The sequence below is a fragment of the Elgaria multicarinata genome, chromosome 9 (genome assembly GCF_023053635.1).
Source record: "Elgaria multicarinata webbii isolate HBS135686 ecotype San Diego chromosome 9, rElgMul1.1.pri, whole genome shotgun sequence".
Lineage (NCBI taxonomy): Eukaryota > Metazoa > Chordata > Lepidosauria > Squamata > Anguidae > Elgaria > Elgaria multicarinata.
In genome coordinates, this window is record NC_086179.1 from 3429200 (window position 1) to 3445755 (window position 16556).

The window sequence follows — 16556 nt, forward strand, 5'->3', positions numbered from 1 at the left end:
TGGAAACCCAATTCCCAAAGCTAATGTTAACTAGCAAGGAATTTTTTTTGCACCAGTGGGGTTGGGGGAGAATGCAAATCAAATGGATGGCCCAGAATTTTATTTAGAGTCCAGAAAGTAATCTGCAGACACACTCCAACGCTCTGCCTGGCCTGAAGACCACGGTGTGCAGGATCACCAGAGGTTATGGCAATTCTTACCATACTGCTTGTTGGAAGAGGCCGGGAACGTTTGGTTGAACGTTTCCCCTGTCTCAATCTGCGTTAGGCACAGTACAGGTAGAGCCTCTGTTGGACATGGTCACCAATCCATACTCCTTTCTCTTCCTCACACCTATGTTCCCTGTGGAGGGTCTCTATGAGACAATTAGATAAGGAAGGTTTAACGATTGCATCCCTCGTTCTAATTCAGTGGATTAGATCTATTCAGTATTTTAGGCAAAATATTTTATTGGGGGGATTTTTCTTTGTGTGTGTGTTGTTGTTGTTGTTGTTGCTGTTGTCACATTGAGACAGTGTAATGTTGTGCTTTAGTTTTGGCCATAACTTGTTTGGTCATAGAATCATAGAATAGCAGAGTTGGAAGGGGCCTACAAGGCCATCCAGTCCAACCCCCTGCTCAATGCAGGAATCCACCCTAAAGCATCCCTGACCGGTGGTTGTCCAGCTGCCTCTTGAAGGCCTCTAGTGTGGGAGAGCCCACAACCCCCCTAGGTAACTAGTTCCAGTGTCGTACTGCTCTAACAGTCAGGAAGTTTTTCTTGATGTCCAGCCGGAATCTGGCTTCCTGTAACTTGAGCCCGTTATTCCGTGTCCTGCACTCTGAGAGGATCAAGAAGAGATCCTGGCCCTCCTCTGTGTGACAACCTTTTAAGTATTTGAAGAGTGCTATCATGGCTCCCCTCAATCTTCTCTTCTCCAGGCTAAACATGCCCAGTTCTTTCCGTCTCTCTTCATAGGGCTTTGTTTCCAGACCCCTGATCATCCTGGTTGCCCTCCTCTGAACACGCTCCAGCTTGTCTGCGTCCTTCTTGAATTGTGGAGCCCAGAACTGGACGCAATACTCTAGATGAGGCCTAACCAGGGGCGAATAGAGAGGAACCAGTACCTCACGTGATTTGGAAGCTATACTTCTATTAATGCAGCCCAAAATAGCATTTGCCTTTCTTGCAACCATATCGCACTGTTGGCTCCTTTTCAGCTTGCGATCTACAACAATTCCAAGATCCTTCTCGTTTGTAGTATTGCTGAGCCAAGTATCCGCCATCTTGTAACTGTGCATTTGGTTTCTTTTTCCTAGGTGTAAAACTTGGCATTTATCCCTATTAAATTTCATTCTGTTGTTTTCAGCCCAGCACTCCAGCCTATCAAGATCACTTTGAAGTTTGTTTCTGTCTTCCAGGGTATTAGCTATCCCACCCCATTTGGTGTCACCTGCAAATTTGATAGTGTCATAACTTGTTTGTTTTTTATTTTTTTTTAATAATAATAAAAAAAAGTTAGGGAAATTCAAAAAGAAAAAAAAAGAGCTAAAATCCTTATTAGTGTAATATCATCAGTATGCCACCTCAAAGGTCATAAATACTGTGTAAGCTTTTGAGTTCTTCAGAACTCTTCATCAGACAAGATGGTAAACAATGCAAAAAGGCATGCAAGAAAAATGGCTGATACTGAAACCATGGAGTTTGAATTTGGTTACTGTCTTAAGGTGAATAGTGGGAGTTGGCTGCAGATATTCAGATAGGCTCTACCAGGTGCTTAAATATAAAATGCAGCTGTTTAATGTATTTCCTTGATCGATAGAAACAGAAAGAAACTAGGTAGTTTCTATATTGACAAAGCTGGAGATAGTTTTAGAGAGCTTACTCGGCAAAAAATAGTCTATAGAAGCCAAATTGGGTAATTTGATGTAGTAGCTGGAGGGGATGTACCCTCAGAAGTGGTATAATATGCTTGTACATTGTATTTTATATAATGTTTTTATACTGTTTGTTTTATACTGAAAGGTTTTAATTTTTGTGAACCGCCCAGAGAGCTCCGGCTATTGGGCGGTATAAAAATGCCATAAATAAATAAATAAACATGGTAGAGACGGATAAAGTCCCTTATCCTGATCTTTGGGAGGGGAGGAAGGCAGCAGCGGAGGCCTTGGTTCACCATCCACAAGAGACCCTTTCAACAGTTTTTAAATGCCAGGAGAGATCTATCCAAAGAGACCACAACTCAGAAGTCTCCGAGCGTTTGGGGGTGAAGAAAGCGATATTGTTAAGCCACGCAATGGAGCCTCCAGAAGAGAAAGGGAGCGCTATCGACAGAAGTGCTTTTGAAGAGACACTCTGGCAGGTTATGCGTCAGAGCTGGCTTGTCAAGGGCTACTTTGTCTGGTTGCTCCGGGCAAGTAACAATTGAACCCACGGACAAAGGGAGTTTATACCAAGACAAACCAGCGGCCTACTGAGCCCAGGATTGTCTCTGCCCACTCGCAGTGCCTCACCGAGCCCTCACAGAGGGAGACAACGGTCCCATCAACCACAACTGGAGAAGTCGGATTCCGGCTGGACATCAGGAAAAATTTCCTGACTGTTAGAGCAGTACGACAATGGAATCAGTTACCTAGGGAGGTTATGGGCTCTCCCACCCTAGAGGCCTTCAAGAGGCAGCTGGACAGCCATCTTTCAGGGATGCTTTAGGGTGGATTCCTGCATTGAGCAGGGGGTTGGACTCGATGGCCTTGTAGGCCCCTTCCAACTCTACTATTCAATGATTCTATGAACCTTAGGCAGACAGATGGATAACGATCATAGATCAGCCCATTACATGTGCAATACTGGCACACAGAGCACACCATAATTATACAGAAAATCAAGGAGATTGAACTCCGAATATCAGCCTGGTGGAATAGTCCTATTTTACTAAAAGTTTGAGGCAAGCCCTGGAAGCTGCAACTAAACCTGATCGGAGAATCCTGCTGAGGAAGCAGAACAGGAAGATAAAATCCATTTTTTGTAAAATAGTTATCATAAAAGCTCGATGAATATCATAAAAGTGTGACAATGGAATCAGCTACCTAGGGAGGTTGTGGGCTCTCCCACACTAGAGGCCTTCAAGAGGCAGCTGGACAACCATCTGTCAGGGTTTAGGGTTACATGCTTTAGGGTGGATTCCTGCATTGAGCAGGGGGTTGGACTCGATGGCCTTATAGGCCCCTTCCAACTCTGCTATTCTATGATTCTATGATTCAATAAAAAGAACAATATAATAAAAGATGCCAACGGGTTTCCACTTCCCGTCCGTCACAAGGGCAAATGCACCATCACGGCACGGAACCATCTGGTATCTTTCCTCTAAAAGCACAGGTGGTAGAACCTTAAATTGGGCTAACGTAAAGGCATTTCTAAATTTGGAGGTTGTTAAATTGGTCAGCTAATTTGCAGGTACGAGTACCTGCAAAGTGGTATTTAGCGACAGAACTTAAAATAGTTCTGCATCCCATATTTGTGGTTTAATAGTTTAGCTTTAAAATACCCGAGGGCTACTAAACGGCCATTTGCACACTCAGATGTTTGACTAGGGATGCCAGGGACTGAGGTTGGCACCTGCCCCATGCAAAGCAGTCTCTGCCACTGAAGCAGGGTGGCTGCCTGGAGGCACGGGGACCCTCCTAAATGCCTCCTGTGGATCCACCAGGGAACCCATCCCCCTTTTTGCAGGTTACAAATCACCAGTGTGTGTGCGTGTGTGTATGCACAACCAGTAGCTCTTGTAAATCCGTCCTTGAATGCCCACCCCCGCTAGAATTCATGCCAAGGAACTGGCAACATCGCTCAAAACAGATGAATGGCACCATGGCGGGAGATGTCACGAGAAGGCTTTCAGAACAGCCTTCTCCATGCTGACACCCTACAGATGTGCTGGACTGCAACTCACATAATGCCCAGTTAACTGAGAGCTGTGGCCCAACACATCTGGAGAGCACCAGGTTGCAAAAGGCTGCTCTAGAACTTGCCAGCCTGTCCGGGCTAAGCCAGAGATAGGCAAGAAGACTGAGCCCAGAAACGCACCAGCTGCTGGGGAACATGGGCGGGAGGGTGCTGTTGCACCCATGTCCTGCTTTGTGCGTTCCTGGTCGACAGCTGGTTGGCCCCTGTGTGAACAGAGTACTGGACGTTTGTGCAAATGATTCTCTTATGGGATGGGATGGGAAACAGGCCTAGGAATTCGAGCTGAGGAAAAAGATTGGAATGTATTGTGGGACAGGTGCCCATTTAAAACAATATCAAATAAAACAAGGAATTGGTGTTAAAATTGACCTACAGATGGTATCTGACGCCCAGAAGAATATCCATGTTGAGCACAGGGACATCCTCAGACTGTCGGAGGGGATACTCTAGAGTAGGGACGTATATACATATGTGGTGGTCATGGCCAAAGACAAGTATTTCTGGGAGGAAAGTGTTCCAGGAAATCAGTTCAATAACCGGACAATGGGTTGACCCATCTTCTCACCTAGCTCTGTTAAATTTATACAAAGGAGTGACGGCAAGCTGTTAAATAAGGAATTAATAAGCCATCGACTATTGGCAGCTAAATGGCTGATAGCCAAGCGTTGGAAAGACGGTAAAGGGCTTCATATTGATAATAGGTACTAGAGCAGCCTTCTTCAACCTGGGGCGCTCCAGATGTGTTGGACTACAACTCCCAGAATGCCCCAGCCAGCTGGCTGGGGCATTCTGGGAGTTGTAGTCCAACACATCTGGAGCGCCCCAGGTTGAAGAAGGCTGTACTAGAGGGTTCGGCAAATTGCCCTTATAGAAAAACTGACCCCAAAACTGAGGAAAATGTGAAGACAACAAAGTGAAGATAAATTTGAGGGGGCTTGGAGGAAATTGATTGGATTTGTTAATAAAGAAGAAGATGGAGGAACATCTCCATCAGTGTATGTAGAGATATGGACAGCATAGATATGGGTAAAGAAATCAACTTCTGGGATTCCCTTAAATTAGTGGATGTTATATAACATTTAATCCGGGCAGGACTATATATTTGTTTCAAATATGTGTAAACTAAATGAGAGCCAGTATGGTGTAGTGGCTAAAGTGTCAGACTGGGAGTCGGGAGATCCGAGTTCAAGTCCCCACTCGGCCATGGAAGGTCACTGGGTGACTTTGGGCCAGTCGCAGGCTCTCAGCCCAGCCTACCTCACAGGGTTGTTGTTGTGAGGATAAAATGGAGAAGATTATTTACACCACCTTGGGTTCCTTGGGAGGAAAAAAGACGGAATATAAATGCAGTAATAAATAAATACCCCATTTCTTCGATTCTAAGACGCACTTTTTTCCCATATAAACATCTCTAAAAATGGGGTGCGTCTTAGAATCACGGGTGTGTCTTAGGGATTGTTGTTTTTCTGTTGACGGTACTGAAATTAGGGTGCGTCTTACAATCGATGGCGTCTTACAATCGAAGAAATACGGTAAATGATGTAATATTTAACCTATGTAACGAGAACTATAAACTACCCCCCAAAATTATTATTTTTTAAAGAATGAAGCGAGTGCTGGACTCGATGGACCCTCGGTCTGATCCAGCATCAGGGCTCTTCTTATAGAAATGCAATAAATAAATAAATAAATAAATAAATGTTCTTAGCACACAGAAGCCAGAAAGACCTCCTAGCTCAGGCGACGTCCCAACCCAAACAGGAAGCCTTTGACAGCCTGAGCTCGAATGTACTTCACCACCACCCAGACGATGCTCCAAGCAGCAGTTCTATGGCTCACCTCATGAAGCAGCTGCACGCCGAGGAGCTAAAGATTCTCCGTTCGAGCCTGGGGGGCTCCCGGTAAAACCTTTCAAAGTCATCCCTGCCACTTTGGAGTGGAAAATAAATAAAATATACACACATACATAAATAACAGTTGGTAAGGCGTAAGGGCTTTCTCTAACAATTACTTTTTGTTCTAGCTGCAGGAAATTTACACTTGTTGAACAGAGCAAACTTCTGACCTGGTCACACCTTCTGCTAGGTTGCTTTCTTCACAGGCCTGCAAATCCTCCAGATTTCAAGCAAGGAGGGGGTGGGGGGGGAGGGGAGAAGAGCAGACGCCCCAAACGGATGGCCGGGGCAGAGGAGGGCTGCAAGGTCCTTTGGCCGGCAAATGTGTCACAAGCAGCCAAAAATAAAGAGAAGGAGCAAGGGTCTCTCGTAAACCGGAGAGCGAGACACGAGACCACGCACCCTCCTGCTCTTTCGCGCACTGGAGAACACCTCACAGGGCCGCTGCTGCGTGTGACCCCTGCGCATTGGGGGGGGGACGACACACAGAGCACGTTGTTATGACGATATTTGCAGAAACCGGGCATTGCAATTCACTCCCTACAATTGTGTAAAGGCAAGGAAGGGCCGCCCAGACTCGCCGTTACAAGCCAAAAGTTCTTTGACTAAACACAGTTCATTAGTAGAACACTCAGAAGAGAAGAAACCGCCAAAAAATATCCAGCATACAGGAACAGGTTTTTTCAGCCGCCTGTCTCCAGCGTCAGCTCCTGAGGAAGGATTATAATAAATCCGAAAAGTCGAGCATTTTTGCATACGAATAAGAACTGTTAAAGATTTAAACCATTTTCAGCCGCACCAGAGCTAGGTCTCGCCTTCATTATCTGTTCAGTGGTGCTCCCTTTCCCTGCCAACTACACGCTCGCCTTCTTCGGAGATGCCCAACCAGAGTCTGGCCTGTACCACTTCAGACTACAGGTAAGGGCTCAGATGACAGAAAGCTCTTCTATACAACACCTAGCAACTCAGGGAGAAGGCTGGGACCACATTCCCTGACAGGCTGCTTTTCTATATGTAAAGCTCTTATGTGGTGATGTCCTCTCATACGGAGGGGCATTCTATCATGTGAGCCCCCACGCAGTATAAACTGGTACAGCCCACGCACCTACGTGCAAAGGAGCCCTGTGGAACAGTCTCCCTGGGCCCAACCATCATTGCTCAGCCCCCGAAGGCGTTGAGGCAGCCTTGCCCTGCCTTCCTGCCCCGACAGGCCTTTCAAGGTGTGCCTCAGCCGTCTGCTGCGGGTCGCCCCACTCTCTCCACGTGGCTGCCAGCACAGCTTGGCTTTGGTGGAGCTGACCTGTTTCTGAGCGGGCTCGGTGTCAACCCTGACCTGCCGTCGGAAGGGGGATCAGCCCGGGAAAAGCGCCAACGCGTAATTTTTCTGACGGCAACATCAGGATGAAATTCTTCTGACGGCAACAACAGGATGAAATTTAATAGGGATAAATGCCAAGTTCTACATTTAGGAAAAAGAAACCAAATGCACAGTTACAAGATGGGGGATACTTGGCTCAGCAATACTACAAACGAGAAGGATCTTGGAATTGTTGTAGATCGCAAGCTGAACATGAGCCAACGGTGCGATGTGGCTGCAAGAAAGGCAAATGCTATTTTGGGCTGCATTAATAGACATATAGCTTCCAAATCACGTGAGGTCCTGGTTCCTCTCTATTCGGCCCTGGTTAGGCCTCATCTAGAGTATTGCATCCAGTTCTGGGCTCCACAATTCAAGAAGGACGCAGACAAGCTGGAGCGTGTTCAGAGGAGGGCAACCAGGATGATCAGGGGTCTGGAAACAAAGCCCTATGAAGAGAGACTGAAAGAACTGGGCATGTTTAGCCTGGAGAAGATAAGATTGAGGGGAGACAAGAGAGCACTCTTCTAATGCTTAAAAGGTTGTCACACAGAGGAGGGCCAGGATCTCTTCTCGATCCTCTCAGAGTGCAGGACATGGAATAACGGGCTCAAGTTAAAGGAACCCAGATTCCGGCTGGACATCAGGAAAAACTTCCTGACTGTTAGAGCAGTATGAGAATGGAAACAGTTACCTAGGGAGGTGGTGGGCTCTCCCACCCTAGAGGCCTTCAAGAGGCAGCTGGACAGCCATCTGTCAGGGATGCTTTAGGGTGGATTCCTGCATTGAGCAGAGGGTTGGACTCGATGGCCTTGTAGGCCCCTTCCAACTCTGCTATTCTATGATTCTATGATCTGGCCTTCAGTCCAAGGCAGCTTCCCCCAACGTGGAGCTCTCCAGGCGTGCTGGGCGACAACGCATGCGGGAGAAAACCATGCATCTGACCATGTCAATTTCATTCGCCACCTAGAAACGGCCACCTGCTCTCATGTCTGGAGCTAGGAGGGAAGATGGACAACTAAAAAAGTAAGCCTGGCAATGAGGCTGCTGAACGGGATGTGAGGCAGATTTCTGGGCCTTGGCTGTGCATGGGAAGTCATTGCCACCACTGCTGCCCCTATGTCCACAAAGGTCCTTCCAGGAACCCTCACCCACAATCCCTTTCTGCAGGAGCAGGCAAGTTTTCAGCCCTAAGAGTTTTAGGAACACTTGCTGCCTTATTATAAAGACCCAGTGCGGCGTAGCAGCTAGAGCATTGGACTGGGACTCTGGAGATCCGAGTTCTAGTTCCCACTCAGCCATGGAAGCTCACTCTGGGCCAGTCAGAGACTCTCAGCCCCAACCTGCCTCACAAGGTTGTTGTTGGAAAGGATAAAATGGAGAGGAGGAAGATGGTGGGTGCCGCCCTGGATTCCTCGGAGGAAAAATGGCGAGATATAAAGGTAATGAATAAATAAATTATGCTGCAAGCCATCTTGGGAAGGCTTCTGCCCTGAAAGGCAGCCTAGAAATATTTTAAATAAAAAGGGGGTTGCATGCATGCACACATGCGGACATGCGCAGGTCACCAATGAAACAAGATCCCCCACGCACACCCCTCTCGAAAGATTAAGAGCAATATAAATATATTGGAAGGGGTGAATGGAATTCAATCTTGGGAACGGAATGGAATTTCACCCTTCAGTGTTCCTGCTTGCATTCTAAGGAAACGCCTGGTTGCTTCCTGATTCCCCCGAGGGCCAAGCTCCTGCGCAAGCACCAAACGCCCACTGAGAAAACGTAAATCCGGAGTCAGTCAGGGACGGTTTTGTTTTGGAAAACCTACATGCCAGGTGAACCCGTGACAGAGGCCAGGCCAAGGGTGGAAAGAGAGGACAGCGAACCAAGGAAGCGGAGTTCTTGACAGACGAGCCCAAGCAGCGTCTTGTTTCCCTATAAATGGAAACGGGATCCTTCAAGTAGGTCAGTGCTCTCGCCGTCCCTCCCGTTTGCACCGACGGTCAAAGAGGAAAGTGGCAAAAGAAACTGCGGCTTTGCGCACCTTGTCAATGGTCCGGTGGCATCGTTAAGCGGCCCAGAGGTGGTGGTGTCAGGAAGGGAGCACTTTAGAGGGTGATTAAACATGAAACCAAAGGCAGTCCAGAGAGGAAACCAACCCTTTTTGTTGCAGTGCAATTTGGCCCCGGGGTTGCCGGTTATCCCACATTTCGAGAGGGATGGCCCCTTGTTCCGGATCGCCACTGGGGCCACGAAGACCTCGACAAAACTGCAAGAAAGCACTCTTCTGTTTCCGAAGTTCTGATCAAGCACCGCGCAGGCAAATGAAAAATGATCTGGCCAAGTCATGTTCACGCCGGGCCTGGGATGAAATGATTAACTGCTTCTTGAAGAAAACAGCTTCACGGCAGACAGTCTCGGAGATCCAAAAACCCACTCTCTTACGATTCTCAACAGGACAGACTAAAACAGCCTCCCCCAAGCTGAGGCCCCCCAGCAGTGTTGACTACAATTTCCATCTTCCCCAGCCAACATGGGACGGGAGTTGCAGTCCAACGCACTTGGAGGGCACTAGGTTGGGGGAGGCTGACCTTGAGGGAGAGGGTGGTGCAAAAGGGAGCTAAAACATTCAAATCCGGTGCCAGAACTTACAATAGTTCTTTCACGGAAAGGAGAGATGGTTGCATTCTGAGGATCGCACGAGGATTCCACCCGCAAGGTGCAAATGCAGCAACACAAAAGGACCACACGCACAACGCCTAGTACATGTAACAGAAATCACACATCCCCTTCCGCTAGTGCAGCCTTCCTCAACCTGGGGCGCTCCAGATGTGTTGGACTGCATCTCCTGGGAGTTGTAGTCCAACACATTTGGAGCGCCCCAGGTTGAGGAAGGCTGGGCTAGTGAGTCCTACCTCCATATCTCTCCCCTGCCTCTGCCGTCTTCCTTGTGCTGTTTTCTAAATTGCAATCCACTTGGGACACAGACCCTAACTCCTCACTCTTACAAATCATCATATGTACAACTAGATAAACAAAAAACAAAAAAAAGTGCATCCCACTGAGAAAGGAGAACGTCTAGGAGTCCAGCACGACCCAGAGAATTTTGGAATTGGATGTGGGACGGCAGAGTTCGCTCTCCGACAAGTGAGTCTCTCTTAATACCACTTCCAAATCTATAAGATGGGGATACGGGGATAGAAACGTCTCAGCTGCCCTGCCAGACAGCCCAGCGGCCAACTTAGCTCAGCACTCTTTTTTCATAATGCCAAATGGAAATTGTTGCAGGGAAATTCACAGGGATTGCTGCCACCAGTATCAGAGGCAGTAAGCTTGTGTGCAACAGTTGCTGGGGAACATGGGCGGGAGGGTGCTGTTGCACCGTGTTCTGCTTGTGGGTTCCTGGTCAACAGCTGGTCGGCCACTGTGTAAAGGGAATGCTGAACTAGATGGATCCTTGGTCTGATCCAGCAGGGCTCTTCTGATGGCTTTTCTGAAGAGTGTGATGGCATCCGAAATCCTGCTGCTTGTGTCAGGATCAGGGAGTTCAAAGAGGAAGATCGTTGCAGAACAAGGTGGCTACATTTTTGGGCTAGTGGCTCCAGCAGCAGCTAACCGTCAGACATGTCCCTGACACATCTTGACTAAGCCAGGCCTCCTCAACATGGCGCCCCTCCAGATGTTTTAACTACAATTCCCAGCATCTCTGACCATTGGCCATGCTGGCCAGGGATGATGCAAACAGCTGGAGGGCACCAGGTTGGGTAAGGCTGATCTACACTGCACTGAATGTTTAAAGGCCATGAGGGCATTTCGTGATAGTATGTCCCAAGTTTCTAGAGAGGAAAGCTCCTGAAGAAGAAAAACATTTCAGAAAAGGGCCTTTTAGAGATGCTCTCTCAGCAAATCACAGGGAGTAGAGACTTGTTTGTAAAAGGAACACAGAGAGCCTCAGAACATCCAACGTGATGAGCGATACAGATTTTCACGATGATATAGGATACATTGGGCTCAGTTTTGCAGGTACAGACTCTCAGCCCAACCTACCTCACAGGGTTGTTGCTGTGAGGATAAAACGGAGCGGAGGAGGAGGATTATGTTTGCCACCTTGGGTTCCTTGGGAGGAAAAAAGGCAGGATATAAATGCAATAAATAAATAAATAAACCCTGCCCTGAAATGTTGACAGTTTGCCTGTGTGCTGCAGGGAAGGCCGCTCGAGCGGAGCACTGCTTGTTGGAAGAAATCACTGCTCACCAGGACAAGCAGCTTAACTGCAAGGCCTGGATAGAGAGAGAGGCAAAAAGCTAATGTCCAAGGTGGCCACGAAAGCCTTCCCACTCAGCCGCAGACACAGTGAGAAAGACCGAGGTTCAAGATGGCCCCTGGGTCCGCACAAGCGGCACCTACGCCTCCCGTATGAGCCTTCCTCTTCAAAAAACAAGATCATGGCAGCATCCACAGAGCTAATAAGTGAGAGAGAGAGAGGGGGGGGGGAGAGAGAGAAAGTTCCTGCTCCAAACAGCACATTCTTTAACAGGCCAAATCCAGGGCTGAAAAAAAAATATTTCAGATTCCTAAGATGTCACTCTGCACAACACCATAAGATATACCAAGCCTGCTTATCACCGTCATATTGACACACAAAGTCATGGGGCCATTAATCTCCAAGACAAGGCCTTGCCTCGGGCCTCTCTACCTAGCCATCATCACAGGATTGTTGTAAGGGGTGGGGTGGGGGAAGGAGGAGCCATGCACGGTGCTCCAACCTCTTTGCCAAAATAAATTTGTCAGTTGGTAAAGTGCCAAAGGACACCGTTATTTTTGTATCAAAGACAGCAAGTATCATGCCTATGAGATTGAAGCTGGACAAACAGACATCTTCTCTACTCTTTGCAAGAGAGAGGTTTGTACAGCCTAAATCAACCTTCCCCAACCTGGTGCCTTCTAGATGTGTCGGACTCCAACTCCCACGTTGGCTGGGAATGATAGCTGAAATCCAACCTATCTGGAGGACACCAGGCTGGCCTAAACACTTCAGCCACATGTTATTTTCCAGATGGACATCAGGAAAAACTTCCTGACTGTTAGAGCAGTACGACAATGGAATCAGTTCCCTAGGGAGGTGGTGGGCTCTCCCACAATAGAGGCCTTGAAGAGGCAGCTGGACAACCATCTGTCAGGAATGCTTTAGGGTGGATTCCTGCATTGAGCAGGGGGTTGGTCTCGATGGCCTTGTAGGCCCCTTCCAACTCTACTATTCTATGATTCTATTTTGAAAGAGAAAGTGGTAATCTTGGCATCTTGACCACTGCATCAGGACCCCAATCTCACACTTGCAGTATCCATGGTTTGAATATGTGTGAGAAAAGACAGAATGAACATTTTCTAGATAAATAAGACAATATACTCTTAACGTACACTCGCTCTTCTCTGAACAAGACAGGTGTGCTATAGGCCTGGTATTATGAGTTATATCACAATTTTGAGTTTGGAAAATGGTTTCCTTTCTGTTGTTGGGATCAACAGACAGCCCCGGCTGACTCGGCCCTGCCGTTACCAACCCCGAGGCTAGAGAGGCGTGAGGAGGCTTTGCCTATAATATCTGAATTGCTTTTTAAATTCTGGCAGTTTTTATTACATAATTTCACTTCCATTTTAATTGCTTTCAGTGCTTTATCGTTGTTTTATTATTTATTGCATTTTAGTGCTTATGAATTTTTACTGCGATCAACCATGGCATTTTCAAAATTTATATTAGGTGTGTTAGATGTTTCATGTTAGGAAGATGGTGTGTTGTAAATGAAACAAAGTTAAATCAATCTGCCAGAAATGTTCAGAGGAAAGGCATTGTGGTCCACCAGCCCCAAAGCAACCCTTAAGAGTAGTTCTAGCCTCTAGGTTTTAAGATCTTTGGGGAGGTCCTTCTTACGGTACCACCACCTTCAGAGGCGTGTTTGGTGGTGACGTCAGTAAGGGCCTTCTCGGTGGCTGCTCCCAGACCATGGAACTCCCTGCCGAGGGAGGCTAGTTTGGCTCCCTGTTCGATGTCCTTCTGCCGGCAGGCAGACCTTTTATTCAATCAAGCTTTTCACATAGAAAAATGTTCTGTTCTGTTTTATTCTGTTACTGTTTTTTTTAAAATTGTGCTTTTAATATGTTTGCTTTATTATTGTTTTAATGAAGTATTTATTTATCTATGACTGTAAGCTGCTTTGTAAGGGTGTGTGTGGTACAAATCAAATAAAATATATAACTGCAGATGCTCTTATGATGGTGAGAACGGGCCCATAGCAGAGGCCGGGCTTGAATACAGGTCTAACTGGGCCAAGCAAGACATGGGTGTGACTCTGAAGAATGCACCTGTGGGCCACACAAGACATGGGTGTGACTCTGAAGAATGCACCCTTGCTCCACCTCCTACTACAGAGATAGGTGACCCATGGTGGCTGGGGCTGCTGGGAGATGTAGTCCAACTGAACTGGAGGACAACTGGTTGTGGAAGGCTGCTATAAGGAATGAGAAACACCCCCTTGATCAATCTGTTCAGTTCCTCAGCCCACAAATCCTCCAGTGAAACCTGTAGGTCTCGTCTTAAGAGAGGGATTTCTAGCTTCTTCGAGAAACAATGAAAGGCCAGAAGAGGGAGGCAAAGTACAGGCAGCTTTCTTTATCACACCACACACAAAATAAGTTTCGCAACTGGGCAAAACGACAGGCTCAAAGGCCTGTTCCAAAGTAAGGGGGGGGCAGGCTCTTTCTTCCCGCTCTCCCTTACAGGTGCCGGGGCTTTCGAGTGAATCCAATTGTCGGCATTCAGAGGCAGGCTTAGTGTTTCAATGGCACACCGCTTGCATAAGCTACCACAATGCAAACCAACCCTGCTTCCAAATAAGCCAGGCATGCAAGCTCAGCACTGGAGGGAATAAAGGAAGTTACGTCTCCCCCTGGTGTCACAACCCAGAGTGGCTGGACAGGAACACACCACCACAAAGTTATACAGATAAAACCACCAGGGACAACTCCACGACCCCCTCGGTTGTAGCTTTGCCAACTCAACAGGGAGCATCACCCACGCTGCCAGAAAAATAACTTTGCTTTTTAATGTGAACAATCTGCTAGGCTGTACAACGTACAGCAAAATATCAGTGATGCTCCTTAACCCGAGAAGGATTTCAAACGAAGCCAACAGCACCGTGATTCAGTTTTTATGTTTATGGCACAGCAACATTTGTCGACTCACACATTTGCTTAGCTCTGTATAAATATATGCCAAGTTTTGAAAAATCCGTACCCCGTGCCAGGAGATCTGTGACTACAGTGAGTTCTCAATGCAACAGCAGTCTACATGTTCAACGCTTTGGAACAAATTCTGTGTCAGGATCAAAGGGGGCTGCTTCAAATGCCCATTTGAGAACGAGGTCTCCCTTCTATGCAGACAGCAATGACTAGCATCCTTCGAAGTGTACAACCAGTCAAATCTGACGCCATAAACTTCTACTGCACATTAAAGAAACAGCAGCAGTTCTCCGGTAAGGCAGTTCATCTACAAAGGAGCCTCCAGGCCTACTTCTCCTGCACCCATGTGCCTGCTGCTGCGAAAGTCATTGCAAAAGGGCACTGGGTGTGCAACTCGAGAAAGAGAGAAGCGGTGCGGTCGGGAGCGTGAGAAAAAAGACCTTGGATCCTAGCTGCCTGAGAAAGCATCGACATTGGCTTGGGACACGGCAAGGCCTCAGAAGAAAAGCCTTAAAGTCGTCAACCAAAAAATGAGTTTGCGCCACCAAGTTCTCCCCCCCTCCCCCCGTCAGCACCTACGCCTTTGGGGACTTGCCCCAATGCACTCCCAAGGTGCTCAGCCCCGTTCTGAGTATGACCTCAAGTCAACTGTCCCTTTTGGAAACCCCTTCCAGCATCCAGCCCTCTGCCCCTTGCCTTTCAGGGCCCTGTGCCCCACTACCTGCCTCCACTTAAGAGTTGCTAACTGGGATCCGAACAGGAGCCATTGAGCCCCTCCCTTAAACCGCTTTGGCCATCTAACCCCACTCCAGTCCTTTAGCACCGACCCTCCAGCTCTGAGTCCCTCCTCCTCCTCCTCTTCCCACCGTTCTTCTAGTAACCCCCCCACACACACACCGGGGGGGGCACATCCTCCTCCTCCTCACAACCCAACCTCAGACCCCGAGGAAAGAGTACCTCCAAGCATGATGCCCCCCCCACCGGCGAGGCCTGACCCCTTTGGCTATGGAGCCCCCCCCACCGGCGAGGCCTGACCCCTTTGGCTATGGAGCCCTCTCCCCTCGGGAAGTCTCGCCCCCCACCACCACCACCAGCCCCGTGCAAATCAGGCTCGAGCCCCTCCCCGCGCCCTCTCACGACCCTCTCCGGAGTCCTTTCCCCCAGCGCCCCTCCCCGATGCTTGCCCCCCCCCAGGGAGGAGGGCTTTTCCTCTCCTCTCCCCACGCCCCCCCCTTGACCCCCGCGCTTCTTTGGCATCTGATGCCCCCCCCCCGCCGCCGCCGGGATACTCTTGTTCGCTTCCCAACTCCGGCTCTTCTCCTCCTCCTCCTCCCCCCCCCCTCCTAGGCCCCACATGCTCTCCTTCGCGCCCCCTGAGACCACCCGGCCGCGCCTCGGGGGCTGCTCTGCCCCAAGGCCCGCCGTCCCCTGCCCTTCTCTCGCCTCCTCGCCTCGCCTCGCCTCCCCGGGCGGCCTTGCCCGCGCGCTCACCGATCGCTGGAGCTCCCCGAGCCAGAGGCTGGCGCGCTCCTTGCCGCTGGGGTCCGGGTCGTGGTAGAGCGCCTGCACGGCCTGGTAGACCACTTGCAGGCTGGGCTTGGCGGGGCCCCCGCCGCCGCCGCCCCCGCCGCCGCCGGGCCCGGGGCCTCCTCCGCCTCCTCCGCCGCTGCCGCCGCCGCCGCCCCCGCCAGGATCCATCCCGCCGCCGCCTGCGCGTCCCTCTCGCTCCGCCTCCTGTTTCTCCTCAGGCCTCCGAAGCCATCGCGGGCGGCGCCTCGGCCGAGTCCGTTACCGGGAAGGAAGCGAGTGGGGAGGGGGGGAGGAAGCGGGCCGGTGTCACCCGGAGGGCGCTCCCCGCGGAAACGCCGACCCGCGCGCCCAACGTTCCGCCCCGGCCTCGCCGGGAGAAGAGCAAAGGGCCGCGAGAGGCCCCGGCGGCGGCGGTGGCGCCGCGAGAGAGAGCCCTGCCCCGGCGGCAGCCACACGCGTCGGCCGGCCCAGCAAGGCCCCGTCCCGCTCTTCGCCCTCGCTCGCGGAGCTCCCGCCCGGAACCGACGGCAAGCGACGACGCACTTCCGGCCGGCGCCACCGGCAAAGGCGTCCGGGCGGCAGCACGCGCCAACCCGGAAG

At 49.7% G+C, this 16556-nt stretch overlaps 1 protein-coding gene across 4 annotated transcripts in view; it reads right to left on the minus strand.

The window, feature by feature from the left end:
* The window catches only part of TNPO3 (transportin 3), a 63242-nt gene extending 47103 nt beyond the window's left edge, over positions 1-16139 (minus strand). For all 4 annotated transcript variants that reach the window (XM_063134610.1, XM_063134609.1, XM_063134608.1 and 1 more), the window contains exon 1: positions 15918-16139. In XM_063134610.1, coding sequence (XP_062990680.1) covers positions 15918-16124 — 207 coding nt within the window. In that variant the 5' untranslated portion in view covers positions 16125-16139. The remainder of the gene's footprint in view (positions 1-15917) is intronic.
* Positions 16140-16556: the final 417 nt, after the last annotated feature.